Source organism: Artemia franciscana, chromosome 5 (assembly GCF_032884065.1).
Source record: "Artemia franciscana chromosome 5, ASM3288406v1, whole genome shotgun sequence".
Classification (NCBI taxonomy): domain Eukaryota; kingdom Metazoa; phylum Arthropoda; class Branchiopoda; order Anostraca; family Artemiidae; genus Artemia; species Artemia franciscana.
Genome location: NC_088867.1, coordinates 7225588 through 7245188, shown reverse-complemented (window position 1 = coordinate 7245188; position 19601 = coordinate 7225588). Strand labels below are relative to the sequence as shown.

The window sequence follows — 19601 nt, the reverse complement described above, 5'->3', positions numbered from 1 at the left end:
CTTTAATAGGACAATTTCTTAATAGGATCGGAATATATTTTTGGTTTTGTTAATATTTTCATCTCTATGGAATTAAATATTTAACAGTGATCAGATAAGGCTGCCTTGGGTAGGCAATATTAGGTATAATAGTTTTCTAGAAGAACTGTGTGGAAAACTTGGTATTTAATTAAGGCGTAATATCTTGGAAAATTAATCCACTAAAAAGGTTCCCATCTATTCATACATAAGATTTATTCGGAAGGGACGTAAACCGCTCAATTTATAACATAGAAAAGCCATCATGGATGTTATATCTCTGAGAGGAGGTTTAATTTTCTTAGAGTTTGTGCACTAGTAATGAACACCATTTAAGACCAGAATTTTAATCCGCTAAAACCGTAGACCACTTGCCAGTACAATTTTGCAATGCTTTCTTTAGTGCATTAAAACGGGGATTAAAGATCAAAATCTGTGATGTTTATTATTTTTCATTCCAACGATGTGGGTAAGGTACTATTTTTAAATATGTTAATATTGAGCAATCATATTTTCCTGAGGATTGGTGGATATGTAAAGATCAATATATTTTGTCAGTCTTAGTTATTGTTATTAAAGCTTTGGACTCTCTGTACTCTGGCTGTGCATTTATTTTGCATTGTTGACAACGATCCTACTTATTTGCTGTCATAAATACATCAGTGGCTGATTTTCTAGGGTAGATCACTGCAGATCCTGAGCACTCACTATTACCTGGAGGGCAGTTTTCAAGCTGGTGAATAAAATTACTTGTTTCTAGTAAAGTGGCACAATACATTCATAGTTCGTTGCTACACAAACAGTTGTGCTATCTTTCCACTTTATAGCAACAAACACTCTATTTGACCTATAGCCACAGCAAATACGTTCCGTCTCATCTGTAACTTTGGTTTCTTCGACACAACATCCTTCCAGCAATTTTTACGTAGAGCGACTGTGACTTAAAATGGGTGGTTTATAAGGAATTATCGAAGAATGCTCCTTTCTTGAATTTTTTTTTTTGTTAAAAGAAAATATTAAAAGACATATATTAAAAGACAATCGACTGCGGCAATCGTTCGGCAGTCGATCCGCTTATCTCCCAGCCATAACCTTTTTCTTTTAATAAGGTGTCAGTTATGTGGAAATTTTGTATTGAGGGGCGTGAAGAATAAATTATTGTTATTATTATAATAGGTATAAGACACATTGGATAAGCAGTTTGCTAGCAGTGGTTTCCTCTTTCTCACCTACCGTACCGATGAATTTTGTAAGGAATTGAATGAAAAATCTAGCAAATTTGCTTTATATCATAATTAAATCAGATTTCCTTGCTTAAACACCTTGCAGCTCTGACTACAAAAGAATAATATCTTTTGTTCGTCCGAGGAAAGTCTCCTTAAGTTTATTGCACACAGAACCTAAAAGTGACCTTGCCTTAGCCATTTTTTCACTTTCCTAGAGCTCATTATTATTTGTAAGGTATAGCTTTTCCTATATTGTCAAAAATATATTGTGACTCACGACTTAACTACCTATAGGAATACCTAGGTTGTTTGACCTGGACCAGTACATTTTATAACTGGGTATATGTCGATATCATGATAGTAGCCAAATCGGAAAAAAACTGTAAATTTCTTCCAACCTAATAGAAAAGTTGATGTAACCAACCTAAATAACATATCTTACCGTGATCAGTATTAACATAGCATGAGTGTTACAGTTCTAGAGGTTTTAGTAAACCTCGAATTACGATTTACTAATCATATTACTGAACAAGTCCCTGAGTCTAGGCGGTGATTCTGATGGAATATTTCTGAACTACCATATACATTTCTAGTTCAGTACATATCTTAATTCTTTCCAAGGTTCAGATGTCTGAGATGCGAGTTTTGAACGCGGCCATTACGCTACTGTTGGGCATTTTGTATGACACCATAGAAGAACGTTTTCAAAGTCAATAGAAACTAAAATAGAGGCTACAGGAAGACTGGGTGGATTATTGCTAGCTATACAGTCAGTTGAGGTTATATGAGTAATTTCAACTCGTATTATTTCACCAAAATCACTTGAAGTTATTTGTTGTTGTCCTCATCCCCTTCTTCTTTGACTTGACGGAGGCAAAAAACATTATTTCACTGGAATATGATGATATTGTGATATTAGCAAAATTTACATAAAAAAAACTGTCAATTTCTTCAAACCTCATTGAGAAGCTGAGGTCACCACCCCAAAAAACAAATAATTCTTTTCTCCATTATCTAAGCACGAGTATTACTTTCCTAGAACTTACATTAAACCTCAAATTAGGATATGTTAGTCATGTTACTGAACAAGTTCCCGAGTCTAGGCAGTGATTCTTATGGAATATTTCTGAACCATCATATGTGTTTCTGGTTCACTATATCCCTTTATTTTTTTTCTTACGTTCAGATTTCTTAGATACGAGTTTTAAATCTGTACCTTACACTAATGCTGGGTACTTTTTGTGACGTCCTATTAGAGAGTTTTCAAATTCAACAGCAAGTAAAGCGGAGGGGACAGGGAGACTGGGAGGATTATTTCTAGCTATATCGTCTGTTAAGGCTTTATAAGTAATTTCAGTTTCTACCATCCTACAAAAATCATTGGAAGACTTTTTGTTGTCTTTACCCTCTTCTTGTTTGATTTGAGATAGGGAAAAAAAATTCTTTCACTGGGTATATGATGATATCATGATAGTAGCCAAATTAAGAAAAAACAGTCAATTTCTTTAAACCTCATTGAGAAGCTGATGTCGCCATCAAAAGAAATATAAAGTGTTGTTTTCTATATTATCATAGCACGAGTATTACTGCCTAGAACTTGCAGTAAACCTCCAACTAATATATTTTAATTATTTTACTGAACGGGTTCCCGAGTCTAGGCAGTGCATCTGAAGGAATAATCCTGAACGGCATTTGTGTTTCTAGTTCGTTATATCCCTTTATTTTTTTCCAAGGTTCAGATTTCTTAGATTCAAATTTTGTTTCCTGGAGTCATGCCGTTTTGTAACAGTTATAACTATTAACATTGAGGAAAGTGGGATGTTACTTGTGATAAAAAATAAGAATAAATGAAAAATAGTGTCACAAATAATTTTTCCTAAGAAATGAGGTTGTATTTTTCAGCAGTTCTACTCGAAAGAAAATGATATTACCCATACTTCAGGTAGCTATGAGACATGAGGTCCTTCTAAATATCAAAAATTCTTTAAGATTCGATCACCCACTCGTAAGTTAAAAATATCTATTTTTTTCTAATTTTCCCCCTCTCTTCAGCCCCCCCCCCCAGATTGTAGAATCGGGGAAAACAACTTTATCAAGTCAATTTGTGCAGGTCCCTGACATACTAATTTTCATCGTCCTAGCACGTCCAGAAGCACCGAACTGGCCAAAGCATGGAACCCCACCCCCTAATTACCCCAAAGAGAGCTGATCCATTCCAGTTACGTCAATCACACATCTATAACATTTACCTATTTTAGCCGCCAAGTTTCATTCCGATCCCTCCACTCTAAGCGTTTTCCAAGATTTTAGGCTTTCCCTTCCAACTCTCCCTAATGTCACTGGATCCAGTCGGGATATGAAATAATAGATCTGAGACACAATATCTTTCTTAAAATCAAATTTCATTAAGATCCGATAATCACCCATTATTAAGTTAAAACTACCTGAATTTTTCTAATTATTCCAAATCAAAAACCCCAGCTTCCCCAAAGAGAACGAATCCATTCCGATTATGTCAATCACTTGTATCTATAACTTGTGCTTATTCTTCCCATAAAGTTTCATCCCGATCTCTCCATTGTAAGTGTTTTTCAAGATTTCCTTTTGACAAGATTTCTGACCCTCTATGTCGCTGGATCCGATTCGAATTGAAGAAAAAGCATCTGAGACATAAGATTCTTCTATATATCAAGTTTCATTAAAATCCGATCACCCATTCGTAAGATACCTCGATTTTCAGGTTTTCGAAGAATTCTGGTTTCCTTCTCCAACTCCACCCAACGTCACCGGATCTGATCAGGACTAAAAACTAGAGTTCTAAAGTACAAGATACTTTTTCTAGTTAAAACATTTTTTCTAATTTTTCCCCTCTCTTCAGCCCCCCAGATTGTAGAATCGGGGAAAACGACTTTATCAAGTCAATTTGTGCAGGTCCCTGACCTACTAATTTTCATCATCCTAGCAAGTCCAGAAGCGCCAATCTCGCAAAAGCACTGAACTCCACCCCCTAATTAACCCAAAGAGAGCTAATCCATTCCGGTTACAACAATCACGCATCTATGACATTTACTTATTCTACCCACCGAGTTTCATTCCGATCCCTCCAACTCCTCCTAATGGCACTGGATCCGGTCGGAATATAAAATAAGAGCTCTGAGACATGATTTCCTTCTAAAAATCAAATTTCATTAAGATCTGATCACCCATTATTAAGTTAAAACTACCTCAATTTTTCAAATTTTTTCAAATTAAAAAGCCCCAGCTCTACCAAAGAGAACTGATCCAATCCGATTATGTCAATCACTTGTATCTATAACTTGTGCCTATTCTTCCCATCAAGTTTTATCCTGATCTCTCCACTCTAAGTGTTTTTCGGAATTTCTGTTTGACAAGAATTCTGAGATCTGATCATCCGTTCGCAAGTTACAAATACCTTATTTTTTTAGTTTTTCTGAATTACTACCCCCCCCCAACTCAACCAAAAAGAGTGGATCTTATCCGGTTATGTCAGTCTCGTATCTTGGGCCTGTGCTTGTTCTTCCCACAAAGTTTTATCCTGGTCTCTCCGCTTTACGCGTTATCCAAGATTTGTGCCCCTCCCCCCAATGACGCTGGATCCGGTTGGGATTTAAAATAAGAGATCTTCGTTACGAGGTCCTTCTAAATATGAAATTTCATTAAGATCCGATTACTCCCTCGTAAGTAAAAAATACCTCATTTTCCCAATTTTTCCGAATTAACCTCCCCCCACTCCGCCAAAGAGAGCGGATCCGTTTCAGCTATATCAATCACGTATCTAGGACTTTTGCCTATTTTTCCCACCAAGTTTCATCCCGATACATCCACTCTAAACGTTTTCCAAAATTTTAGGTACCCCCTGCCCCAACTCCCCCCAATGTCACCGGATCTGGTCGGGATTTAAAATGAGAGCTCTAGGGCACGACATCCTTCCAAACATATTATTTTATTAATATATGACACTCCTTCCTAAGTTAAAAATAGCTCATTTGTTCTAGTTTTTCTTATTTAACCGTTCCACCACTCCCCCAACCCCAGATAGTCTAATCGGGGATTTGACAATTTCTAATTTATTCTGGTCTGTGTCCTGATATGCCTGCCAAATTTTATCGCCCTAGTTTACCTGGAAGTGCATAAACTAGCAAAACCGATACAGACAGACCGACCAACAGAATTTGCGATCGCTATATGTAACTTGGTAGATACCAAGTGCCATAAAATGAAGTAATTTTCTGTGCCCTGTAAAAAAGGTTTTAATCTGCTATTTGGGTAGATTTTTTATGCAGGGATAAGGTCATCTTTTTTTTTAAAAAAAGTTAGCCGGTGATGTTCTAACAGAATTTTTAAACTCATCAAACAATTTTGCACACAAAAACTCATAGTTTTACGGTCTATATGAAATGGCTGAGATGCACTAAAGTCATTAAAAGAAGGACCAAAAACTTTGCAATAATTTTGTCGGAATTATCGGTATAATGGCTACGATGTGCCAAATAGTTCATTCCATTCAAACATAACCCTCGGCCAATTTTGAGGTCGACCATTTTTCCGTATCTTAATATACTTAATTCCAATACTCTGAAATCCATTGGAAGCATTCGTGTGAGAGCGGTTACCACATGCGTTAGAGCTGTATTAAAGATGAAATAAAAAATAAGTTTTTTTAACCGAAAGTAAGGGGCGACATTAAAACTTAAAACAAACTAAAATTATTAAACTAGGTTAAACTTGATATACAAGTGATCAGATCTGTAACACATTCTTTGGTCGAGATTTCTTAGTGTATATTGCATTTTAGGGATTTGCGGACAAGTAAAGCGGCACTATAGAATCTTTTCTTAAATGCTGTCTTTGAGAAGATATTGTACATATTCGGTACAAACTAAAGTTTACCCGATTTATTAATATAAGGCTCTTGGATAAGCACGACATCAGGCCATAAGTCGCCTAGGGTTTTTTTCTAGTTTTACCGCTACAGCATAACAATGTTATAAGTTAATTTGTAGAAACTGTAAGTTATTCTTATGCTTATTTAAATGAGAAGCGTTCTACATTCATGATACATAATCAATATTTTATTTCTCTGGGTACAAGGTCTGACATTTAGCAATGACATGTTTAAAAATCCCAAAAGTAGATGAAGAGCAAAGCGACCTTACTTGCAAGTTCAATCTATTTCATTGCAAATTCTGATTTATGTTCAAAGAACAATTATGTTCTGATGACCTTACCAAATTTCAATTACTGCTTGAAATTCATTCTGAGAAAAACTTCATTAAAAATTCTGACCCTTTGTGCATTCATTAGTCCATGAGAATCGCGGGCAGCAGGGCAAGGTCGGTATTCTAGATTTATTTAATAAACCTCTTTTGAGTTTTTTTAGCTTTATCACTCATTGTTGAATAAATATAAAATACACACCTCATTCTAATCCGTAGGATTTTAATCCGTACATGAAAAAGGCTATCCCCTCCTTAACACCCTGCTCTTTACATTAAATTGTTTTATTGTTTTAAAAAGTAGCAGAGTGACAAAGAGTCCAACTTTAGCGTAAAGAGCGGGGCATTGAGGTTGCGTAAAGAGCCCCTTTCATATGCAGAATAATTTCTGTTCGTTTTAAGTTCACATATAGCCCCTTTCTTTCAGTTAAAACACTAATGCAGGTTTCGATTTTGGCTCATCATATATGAATCATTAAAACGAAATTCTTGTATTAATTTTTGCTTTTTTTGGCTAAATGGGTTTTTCAAAGTTTTGATCGAACGATTTTGAAAAAAAGGGCTGGGGAGAGGGCGTAGTTGACCTCCAATTTCTTGGTTACTGAAAAAGGCCATTAGAGCTTTTAACTTTATTTACGAACGTTCTTATTAGTAATAAATGTGCGTTACTTACATAGCGAACTGCTATATTCGTATATTTTTGTTAATATACGATCATAATACTTTTATATGAGGGGGTTTATTCCCTCGACAATGCCTCGCTCTTTACACTAAATCTTGAATTTTGCTTTAATTCTTTAAGAATGACCCCTTAATCACAGAGACTGTTCAAGTAGAATAAATAGCTCTTTTGAAATGGGTGGTTCCCAAAATAACCACGATCTTTTTGCCCACACTCACAATGCCCACACTCAGAATACCTACGAATCAAAATGCCCATGACTCAAAATACCCACTGACTGAAACCCTGAAACCCTACGACTCGAAATGCCCAAGATTCAGGATGAACATCAGAAATTGGTATAGTTCGAAATGCCGGTGGCTTAAAACGCCAACAGTTCCAGATGCCGACAGTTCAAACTGGTCACATGGGATATTAACATCATACTACTAACTACTACTAATAACTCACTGCAGCACCAAGCCGCCTGAGGCCAACACAGCTACGCACGCTCCTCCTCCAACCTAATCTATTTAAAGCCTCCCTCTTTACACCCTCCCAGGAAGTTCCCATTTTCTTTAAATCCTTATTTATGACATCCTCCCAACCCAGACAAGGACGACCTGCTTTCCGTGTAGCCCCAGACGGTTGGCCAAAAAGGACAATCTTCGGTATCCTATTTTACAATACCGACTGCCGAAACCGTCTACAGGGGAGGCCAAAATCATCCCGAGACAGCGGAATATGCGATTATAAGTGATAGGATTAACCAAGGAAAAAGTTTGAAAAATAGTTGTTTTCTGTTTTTCTTAATCAGTTTAGGATTGTTTGCGTTCAAGTGAAGAAGCAATGTCGTATGAAATTTTGCCGACACAGAAAGAAAAACCAGGAGATACAAATTCACCAGTTACTCCAGTCACCCACCCGGCACCTTCCACTTTTGTCAGTTTTTACCCTGCCTAGGAGGAAATGGCACCCTCCCAGCATCGGCACCCGGTGTACACGGGTTTGGAGAGTGAGCAGCCCCTCGTCTCATCCCCAATTTAGGGACTGAAACCTAAAATCTATCAAATCGTGGGCATTTTCAGTCGTGGACATTTTGAGCCATGGGAATTTAGAGTCGTGAGCATTTTGAGTTATTGGCATTTTTCGTGGGCATTTTGAGTCGTGGGCATTTTGAGTGTTATCCTTTGAAATTACTAAAAATGCTTTAGCGTTAGGAGTAAAATATTGAGGAGGGGACGAAATCCCTCATATAAGTAATAATATCCGGTTGTCTTAAGTTTTGATTTTACTCCTTAGTTTCAGTTGAAAAAACTGTTTTTTTTTTATTCTTCACTATTTTTTAAATTATGCTTGGAATATCCAGTCCCCCCCCCCCTTCATGGAAATTCTCTTCCAATCTGATAAATTCTTCTCTGGAGAGATCCTCCCACATAAACCCTCCAACCAACCCCTCCCCTAAATACCCCCCCCCCCGAAAACGTCTTTCTCTTAAATATAAATCGAATTTGTGGTATATATCACCATAAAGGCAAATATTTACTAATAAGACTGACCTATTTCTAGGGATACTTTTATTATGCAGACTCAGCTTAGTTTTGAAAAGATTTTTGGTAGAAACTAAATATCAGCTGAAGACGGGCTAAATTGAGGTCTGAGGGGAGTCCTTGGGTCCTGAGGTGGCAGTTTTCCCCATTCCCCATATAAAATTGGGTTTTGAGCTCTATGCATGTCATTTACCATCCCAAAACATACTCCTCAACTCCCCCCCTTGGATAATACCTTCGCGTAAAAATAAACGACCCTCTAAGTACCCCCCCCCCCCAAAAAAAAAATACCCCTAGTGGAAAATATGGCTTTTCAAATTCGAGAATTATGTTTGAGTTTTTTTTGTGGGGGGAAGGAATTTTGGTACCCGTGCATTTTAGGCCACTCACTCAAGTTTACGCTATGTAAAAATCGAGCAAACATACCGGTTTCTTAGCTCATTTCTTTTAGCTTTGCCTGAGACAAGACAAAGAAAAGTGACAGAATGAGACAGATGGGAAATATATATATAATTTGGGATATATATCTGCAAATAAGGTGGGTGGGGGTAAAGTATTTGGACAGTTTGAAGACAGAAAACAACTCTTAATTCATAATGTGCAGAATAATCGTACCTAACCCATTTTACACGCAGATCCGCTATACTTTACCCCCTCCACCGAATGTGCAAATATATAGCTCAAATTTGTTTCTAAAGTAACGAAAGAATTAACGAACAAACCGGTTTGTTGTCGAGTTTCACTAATCGTTAATAGTACTTGTGCCTTATACGTCACTCACTCAAGTTTACGATTTAAAAGTTTTACAGTTTGAGACAGTTTTAAAAGTAACGAATCGTAGTAAGGAGCAACCTGGCTCAATAGTTTTGATACTAATAGCTACATCAAAAGAATCAGATTTTAATGCTGATTTTAAATATATAAGTTTCATCAAGTTTAGTCTTACCCATCAAAAGTTAAGAGCCTGAGAAAATTTGCCTTATTTTAGAAAACAGGGGAAAACCCCCCTATAAGCCTTATAATTTTAACGAAAATCACACCATCGGATTCAGCGTATCAGAGAGCCCTACTGTTGAAGTTTTAAGCTCCTATCTATAAAATTGCAGAATTTTGTATTTTTTACAAGAAGTCAGATCAGATCACGGATGGGTGTTTATTTGTTGTTTTTTTTTTGTTTTTTTCCCAGGGGTGATCGTATCGAACCAGTGGTCCCAAAATGTTGCAAGAGGTCTCATTCAAACGGAAATGAAAAGTTCTAGTGCCCTTTTTAAGTGAACAAAAAATGCGAGGGCACCTAGTCCCCCTCTTCCGCTAATTATTTTCCCAAAGTCACCAGATCAAAATTCTTGGATAGTTATTTTATTCAGCATAGTCGAAAAACCATATAACTATGTCCTTAGGGACGACTTACTCGCCCACAGTCCCCGTGGTAGGGGCCACAAGTTACAAACTTTGACCAGTACTAACATATAGTAATAGTTTTTGGGAAGTTTACAGACATTTTCAGGGTTATTTTTGGTTAGGGGGAAGTGGTTGCGAAGAGGGGGATATGTAGGGAGAATTTTCCATGGAGAAATTTTTCATGAGGAAAGAAAATTTCGGTAAAATTCTAGTTAATCGACTTCTTGCTATCCCAGAAAGGGTTTAGGTTAGGAAAATGAAACTTTCAGGGATGAATCTACAGACGAAAGTATGTCCCGGGAAGGTATTTTGAAGCAACTACCTCCACTCCTTCTCCCTTTAGAGGACCAAAAATATGTGTGTCATAAAAGTGAAACCTTGCAAAATAGATCTTTTGCTTAATTGAAGTACAAAAAAATAGTTTTTAGTTTCATAACTTAGTTCAATTCCATTTTATAAGGTTTTAAAGATATGCAAATATATTTCCTAAATTTTGAAAAAAAAAACAACATTGATATGGCTCAAAATTCTACTCAAATAAAAGGAATTGCATCTTCAGAACTAAAGGCAGAGAAAAAGCAACTAGTAATTGAAAATTAAGGTTAAATATTGTTTTGTCAAAGTTTCTATAAGTATAGACCTGTCTTGTAGGCAAATTTCCGGGCCCTCTAGAAGGAGAAAAAGTGGAGGTGGGTACTTTAAAATACCTTCCCGGGACATACTTTAGCCTGAAGAACCATCCCTGAAAGTTTCATTTTCCTAACATAAACCCTTTCCAAGATAGCAAGAAGTCAATTAACTAGAATTTTACCAATTTTTCAACTGAAAGTAAGGAGCACTATTAAAACTTAAACCAAATATAAATTATTACGCAAATGAGAAGTTCACCTCTTCCTAATACCCCGCTCTTTACGCTAATGAATTTTTAGTAATTTCAACTATTTATTCTACGGCCTTTGTGATTCAGGAGTCATTCTTTAGGAATTGGGACAAAATTTAAGCTTTAGTGTAAAGACCGAGGCACTGACGAGGGTGTGAACCCCCTCATATACGTAGTAAAAACAAACGAATACAGAAGTTCGTTACTTAAGCTAACTTGTAAGTTACGCATACCTTTTACTAATAAAAACGTCCGTAAAAAATTAAAAGTTTTAGTTGCCTTTTTAAGTAACCAAAACATTGGAGGACAACTAGGCCTTCCCCGCTCCTTTTTTCTCAAAATCGTTCGATCAAAACTATGAGAAAGCCATTTAGCAAAAAAAATATGCTAATTTCGTTTTAATTATTCATCTGTGTAGAGCCAAAATCAAAACATGCATTAATTCAAAACTTTCAGAAATTAAGTTTTTTTAACTGAAAGTAAGGACCGACATTAAAACTTAAAACGAACAGAAATTACTTCGTATATTAAAGCGGTTGCTCTCTTTTTAACGCCCCGCTCTTTACGCTAAAGTTTTCTACTTTTTAAAAAAGTAGAGTTGAGAGAAAGAGTCAAATTTTGGTGTACAGAGCGGGTCGTTGAGGAGGGAGCAGCCGCTTTAATAGACGAAGTAATTTCTGTTCGTTTTAAGTTTTAATGTTGCTCCTTATTTTCAGTTTAAAAAAAAACTTGTTTTATTTATTGAATTGCAGATAAGAGCATGAAACTTTACAGTAGGGAGGAAAAAAACATCGTGATGGATCTATCCCAAATGTACAATATTTAATGACTAAATGTCAAAGCTATATTTGAACTTCTATATGGAAATTGCCAATAAAATAAAATAGTTTAAATTTTCTACGAATAATTCCTTCGTGAAAATACATCCACTTGCAAAATTGTGCTGCCACAGAGAAAGTACGACAAATAAAACAATTAAGAAAAGAACTAATTTCTTTTGTTTACTGATATTCCAAAATATAGGCCGAAATTGTGGTCTAAAATGTCTTTAAATATGTTATTATGTTCTTATTTATTCATATTTATTCTAAATGAAAAGATATGATGGATTACTCCTTCCTCTTATACCCCTTCTTATATTTATCTGAACGCCCACGTAGATTTAGACTATTTGGGAATTGAAATGCAATTCTCTTTGGCGTCTGGAATCCCCCAAACCAGCACAGTGATGGATGACACCCCTCTTTCCTAATAGCTGATGTGCAATAATGCAATTTTTCAATTTACATTAAGGGGCTTTCCTCCTCCTTGATGTATGCTCTTTACGCTAAGGTTCGACTGTTTTTGATTTTCTCCGAAATTTTAAGTTAGACGGTAAATGTTTAGTTTCGTCACAAGCTGTCTATAGTGCGTATCAGTACATATAGCAATATTCTAATGATCGCGTTCTGTTTCTTGGTCATTATTACAGAAGAACATCCATTTTTGTAGCATTCTAAAATCCCCCTTCAACGAGACTAAGAATGTGCAAGTGGGTTTGCTTACAGGTAACATTACCTATAGAGCGAAGCGTATTAGTCCATGAGCTCCGCGGGCAGCGGGGTGATATCTGTATTCTATATTTATTCAACAAAGAGTGATAAAACAAAAACAAGTTTATTAAATAAATATAGAATAAAGATCTCGTCTCGCTGCCTGTGGGGCACTTTTACGCATTTTTAGCTCGCCCAACGGAGGAGGAGGGTCATACAGAAATGGATGCGCTCATAGAATTAACATTTCTAAGTACTATAGTATATAGTACTATACTTAGTACTATAGTATATGTATATAAACATATATATACAAATATAAATATATGTATATATATATATATTATATATATATATATACATATATATATATATATATACATATATATATATATATATATATATATATATATATATATATATATATATATATATATATATATATATATATATATATATATATATATATATATATATATATATATATATGTAAATATATATATATATATATATATATATATATATATGTATATATATATATATATATATATATATATATATATATATATATATATATATATATATATATATATATATATATATATATGTTAATATATATATATATATATATATATGTTAATATATATTTATATTTATATTTATATCTTGTTCTTTTTCAAAATCTTCAGTTTAAAAGATGAACTTTGTTCAAAAAACGCATTTACCACCCCTCCCCTCTCCCAATTTATGCCCCAGTCAAGTTTTCCCTCTCTCCTTAAGGTATTGTTGAAGACACATTCTAAAATTATGGAAATGTTTGATTGTTCAGTCAAAGAGTTTCAAAGAGAATTTATGAATTTATGTCGGAAAATTTGGCTCTTTCTACATGGAAAATTTCCTCTTCCTAAGTAATATACCTCCATGGAAACTTCCTCAAATGTAAAATATCCCTCGCTCACGCACCAGGAATATTCTCCCCAGGTAAGTGCCTGAAAATTCTTCTTAGCACACTTTCATCTAAAAAAGACTTCAGACTCTTATAAAATTCGTGCCGTAAAGGCTCCCCCCTCCGCAGGAAAATTTTCCCAGAAACCCCCCACACTAGTGGAAAGCTCCATCAATAAAAAACTTATCCATGTAGAATTTCTCCCGTGGGAAATCCCCCCCCCCCGCAAAAGATCTTTTAGATAATTCTCAAAAGGTAAAAATATCGCCCGGACAATTTCTCATGACATCTTCATATGTAAAATTCGCTGGCAGAGAGAAAGTAAGACCACCAAAAGGAATTTAGTATAGGAATTTAGGCAAATTCCCCCAGTATAAAATTCCTCCTGGAAAGTTCAGCCCCGGAAAATTTCCTCCCCATGAAAAACACTCCCTGTGAAAAAACTTCTACATCAGAAAATGCTACTCTCCCCACTTCCGAAAAATTTTATACTTCCCACTAACAAATACTATGCTTAAACAACGGGCAAATTTTATGACATAAGAGACCTTTCCTGAGGAATTTTGGGGTTCATGTTGGCGCCAAAGGCGTAGCTACATTTCAACTAGGCTAAACAAAGTGGCTATCCAAAAATTGTGATAATAAAATATTTGGGAAAAGGGGCATATAAGGGGGCCAAGTTGCCCTCCAGTATTTTGTCTACTTAAAAAGGACACTATAATTTTTAATTTCTGTTTAGGTGAGCTGTTTAGGTTTCATTTCATGAAACTGTAAAGTTTTATGCCTTTGGTAACGTAGAAGAAACGTTAAATGCTTCAATGATCTCTGTTTGGATTTTGATGGTTAATCAAACAGTTCATGGAAACAAACTTTAAGTAAGGAGCAACCCGGCTCAATAGTATTCGAAAATCTAAAAAAAGGAATTTTGATATCAATAGATATATCAGAAAAATTGGCTTATTATTCTGATTCCAAATATATAAGTTTCATTAAGTTTCACTGAGAAGAGTTGTCTGATTTTCAAAAATATGGGTAAACACCCCTTTGAAGTAATAGAATTTTAATGACAGAAATTAAGTCACATCATCAGATTCAGCGTTTCATAGAGTCCTTTTGTAGAGGTTTCAAGCTCATTTTGGCAAAGATGTGGAATTGCGTATTTTTGGGCCAGAAGGAAGATCACGGATGCGTGTTTATTTGGTTTTGTTTATTCCCCAGGGATGATCTTGTCGACCCAGTGGGCATAGAACGCTGGGTGAGTGCACATTCTAACGGAAATGTAAAGTTCTAGTACCTTTTTTAAGTAAAAAATATCGGAGGGCAACTAGGCCCCCTTCCGTGCCTTTTTCCCCAAGATTATTCAATCAAAATTTTGAGAGAACTTTTTAGTTCAGCATAGTTGAAAAGCCCAATAACTGTGTCTTTTGAGATGAAATGGCACCCTAAAGTCCATGGGGAAATGTTTTTAAGTTATAAAACTAGCCGACTATTAACGTATAGTATCTGTTGTTGGGAAGCATGTAAAAATTTCTCGGGCCAGGAGGAGAGGAGGAATTTCCTGTAGGGAGGTTATTTCAAAGGAAGAAATTTCCACGGAGAGGGAAGTTTTCAGGGAGCAAACTTTTCTGGGGAAATTTACACTGGGGGAATTTGCCAGTATTCCTTTTCGAAATTTCTTTATATTTCTTGTTTTCTCTTTGCCGATTCAATTTTACACTTGAAAATGTAAAGGATAACGCTCCGGGATAATTTTAAAGAGGATTGAGCTGTCTAGAAAATATTTATCTGGGAAGGGTTACTTTTCTGCGGATATGGAGCCAGTTGTCCTTGTGCTATTTAAAAAGAGATTAAAAACAAAATAAAATAATTTTTTTTTCAACTGAAAGTAAGGAGAACGAACAAAAGAATATTACGTGTATGAGGGGGGTTCCCTTCTCCTCAACACTTCAATCTTTAATTTGTGAAATTAACGCTTCAGAATTTGGAGTCGAGAATGTGCACTTGGTGATGTAAGCAGTGTAAGTTTGTAAAAATTTAAGCTTATTGTCAAAGTAGACTGTTTACTGTTTACCGAGATTGTTTACTTTTTCCACTGCGCCAATTGATCTTAAAAACTAGTAAGTGCATAGTCTGGCATATTTTTATATGTCTAGGGAATATTTCTCCGGGAAGGGGGGACTTTTCCGTGGAGGTGGAGCCAGGTGTCCTGGTGCTATTTAAAAAGCAATCAGAAACCAAATAAAATAATTTTTTTTCAAATGGAAGTAAGGAGAACGAACACAAAATTATTACGTATATGAGGGGGGTTCCCCTCTCCTCAACACCTCAATCTTTAATTTGTGAAATTAACGCTTCAGAATATGCAGTCGAGAATGTGCACTTGGTGATGTAAGCAGTGTAAGTTTTTAACATTTAAGCTTATTGTCAAATTAGACTGTTTACTGTTTACCAAGATTGTTTACTGTTCTACTGCATCAATTGATATTGAAAAATATTATATGCGTAGTTTGGTATATTTTTATATGGTCTACAAAAATTAGTACCAATAGGAGTTGGGCTAATGTCCCTTTCTCTCTTCCAATACTGTAAAAGTCTAAAGCCTGTTATGGCCTTTCCGTTTTATTGAGAATTATTAAATAATAAGAAAAAATTTTTTAACCAAAAGCAACGAGCGATATTATAACTTAAAACGAACAGAAATTACTTCGAATATGAAAGGGGCTGTTCCCTTCTTAACACCCAGCTCTTTACGCTAAAGTTTGAATCTTTCTCTCAATTCTACTTTATTAAACAGGAAAAACTTTAGCGTAAAGAGCGGGGTGTTGAGAAGGGAACAGCCCTTTTCCTATACGGAGTAATTTCTGTTCGCTTTAAGTTTTAATGTCACTCCTTACTTTCAGTTAAAAAAAAATGTGTTTTTTTATTTAATTTCTGAACGTTTTTGAATTAATGCATGTTTGATTTTGGTTCTCCGCACATAACTTATTAAAATGAAATTTGCATATTGACTCTTTTTTTGGCTAAATGGTTTTCTCTTAGCTTTGATCTAACGATTTTTAGAAAAAAGGGTGGGGGAGGAGCCCTAGCAGCACTCCAGTTTTTTGGTTACTTAAAAAGGCAACTAGAACTTTTAATTTATAGCAAACGTTTTTATTAGTAAAATATATACGTCACTTAAGAATTAACTCACGTAACGAACTTCTATATTCGTATATTTTTATTATGTGTATGAGGGGGTTTGTGCCCTTGTTAATATCTCGCTCTTTACAGTAAAGCTAAATTTTGTCCCAATTCTTAAAGAATAATCCTTGAATCAGAAAGGCCGTAGAATAAATAGTTGAAATCACTTAAAATACTTTAGCGTAATAAGCGAGGTATTTAGGAGGAGAAAAACCCCTCATATGAGTTATAATATCTGTTCGTTTTAAGTCTTAATGCTGCTCCTTATTTTCAGTTGAAAAACTTTTTCATATTTATTTTTCTTTTTTTTTATAATAATGCTAAGAAATCCTGCGCCCACTTCATTGAATTTCTCTTCCCCCATGACATTTTCTGCCAAGGAAAGATCCTCCCACATAGCCCCCTGCGTTAACCCCCCCCCCTCCAACCAAAAAATCCCCTGAAAACGACCGTATACTTCACATTAACCATTACTGTATGTAAACAGTGGTCAAAGTTTGTAACTTGCAGCCACTCCCCCGGAGACTGGGGGGGAGTAAGTCATACCCAAAGACATATTTATCATAGTTTTAGACTATTTTGAACAAAATGGCTATCTCAAAATTTTTATCCCATGACTTTGGGATAGAAATTAGCGTGGGGGGGTATAGGTGCCCTCCAATTTTTTGGTCACTAAAAAAGGAACTAAAACTTTTAATATTCGTTAGAATGAGCCCTCTCGCAACATTTTAGGACCACTGGTTCGATGCGATCGCCCCTGGGGAAAAAAAGACAAATAAACGCGGACCCGTGATCGGTCTTCTGGCAAAAAATACGAAGTTCCAAATTTTTGTATATAGAAGCCTGAAACTTTTAAAACACGGTTCTCTGATATGCTGAATGTGATGATGTGACTTTTGTTAAGATTTTATGACTTTTAGGGGTGTTTTCCCCCTATTTTCCAAAATAAGGCAAATTTTCTCAGGCTCGTAACTTCTGATGACAAAGACTAAATTTGATGAAACTTATATTTTTAAAATCGGCATAAAAATATAATTCCTTTGAGGTATCTTTTAGTATCAAAATTCCGTTTTTTAGAGTTCCGTTTATTATTCAGCCGGGTCACTCCTTACTAAAGTTCGTTACCAAGAACTGTTTGATGTATCTCGAACAATTTTCTGCTGTTTTACAAAACATCAACGACAAATAAAAATTAAATCTCGATAATAATCGGTATAACTGGGAGGAATTTTTGAAAATAATGAACATTAATTTCAGGAAGCTAAGTGATTTCAGTTTTTATTTCACTGTAATTTTTATTTTAAATGCTTTAAATATAAAAAATTCTTGAAACATGTTTTGTTTTCAGTAAAGCAGAAATGACACAACAGTTTTTTGACTTTTAAGCTCAATTGTTTTGATTTTGTGTCTTCGATACCTGAAGTAGGACTTATAAAAACTTAAAAATATAAACTTGGACCTCAAAATAATTTTTGACGTCTTAGATACTCACCCCCTCATAAAAGATTTTGCCGGCTTCCAAACTAGTAGCTCGTAAATGACTACAATGCTCCATAAGAGGTTATTTTCCCTGTAATAGACTTTTTATCATAGCGGTAAATTTGAAATTAATTGTGGATTGCTGAACTTAAGGTGAAATTTACAAGCTTTCCGGGAAGTTTCTTGGGGAATATTTGTGTAATTTTCAGCACATTAAAATACTGGAAAAACATCAATTTTTTATTCTTACTATATAGCTGATAAATTAATTTTCAACTCAAAAATATTGCGAGATAATAAAACATCGAAGTAATTTTAATAAATATTAAACGCTTGTTTTATTTTATAACTAAATTTTTCAGTCTGCCAAACAAATTACGTCACTGAGTGTCATGACTTACGTGTTCCAGGAAAAGAATAAACGTTTCTCCTGAATTTATAAGAAATGGTAAAATTTAAAAAAAACCTAAGAATCAGTGTTTGGATGAAAACTGTTATCAACCACGTTCTTCAGAGCAGCGAAACTGTTTACTCGAAAAATTTAATGCTTATGCTGCTCCCTTTGGCATTGCAAACCAACGGACCCTTTTGATGTGAATCACTGTCTCTTTTTAAATGGAAAATAAAGCATTAGTAAATTTTTCTCTGAACCAAGCTTGCAATGACATTTGTAAAATTTCATTATATTTATCCTGATACGCAGAGTCGTCAAGGACCCATCGAATTTAGATCTCTATCAACGTGGTCATACACCAGAGGTATTTCTGACTCAAACTAATGTTAGATTGAAAGAACTGTGTCTCAAATAGACAAAGTTATCTTATGCTCTGACAGCGGCTCATATAGACATTTCAGCATTTTGGGGAAAATTCTTGCTTAAGTTTTTAAGTATTTATATCACTAAGAATATAGAAATTTTTTCAACGTCGACTTTGATGAAATTTCTAATTATTTTTCCGAACTTACAGCGAACAAACAATACTGCTTCGTACATAATAAAATATTATTTTGAAAAAATAATTAAAAATAAACTAACTCTATGTCTTTTTTGGACAATTTTTGCACGTATCATACGTGAACTTTTAGGTGCCTTATAGCACTTGACGATTGTTTTACTAATTCAAATTTACAAATAGTTTAGCTGCTATTGTTAAGCTGTGAGATATATGTAAAGAGACTTTAGTAAGGCATTGAAAGAGAAACAGTTTCAGCCCCCTTTCTTAGGGGGATTTGACATCCAACTAATTTCCAGTAATGGTTAACTAATTCAACATTCGATTCCCTTTAAAAGAATTGTGGATATAGATTTCAACACAATCAAATATCTTTCTTTTTAGTTTCACTTATAAGTTCTCTTTCGATGAGGGGTAAAAAAACGAGGAAAAGATGCTCTTGGGGCAAAACGTTCATTAGCAAATACAAAGAAAAACAAGAAAAACTCAAGGTTCAAAGAAGTAACAAGGAGTATTCGAGAGAATATGAGTATGAAAT

At 35.0% G+C, this 19601-nt stretch overlaps 1 protein-coding gene across 7 annotated transcripts in view; it reads right to left on the bottom strand.

The window, feature by feature from the left end:
* LOC136026937 (alpha-(1,3)-fucosyltransferase C-like) overlaps positions 1 to 19601 on the bottom strand; it is a 203277-nt gene that overhangs the window by 146079 nt on the left and 37597 nt on the right. The window contains exon 3 of one of the 7 annotated variants that reach the window (XM_065703785.1): positions 18124 to 18201. The exons of the other annotated variants lie outside the window; for them this stretch is intronic. Coding sequence (XP_065559857.1) covers positions 18124 to 18201 — 78 coding nt within the window. The remainder of the gene's footprint in view (positions 1 to 18123; positions 18202 to 19601) is intronic. 7 annotated transcript variants of the gene reach the window in all.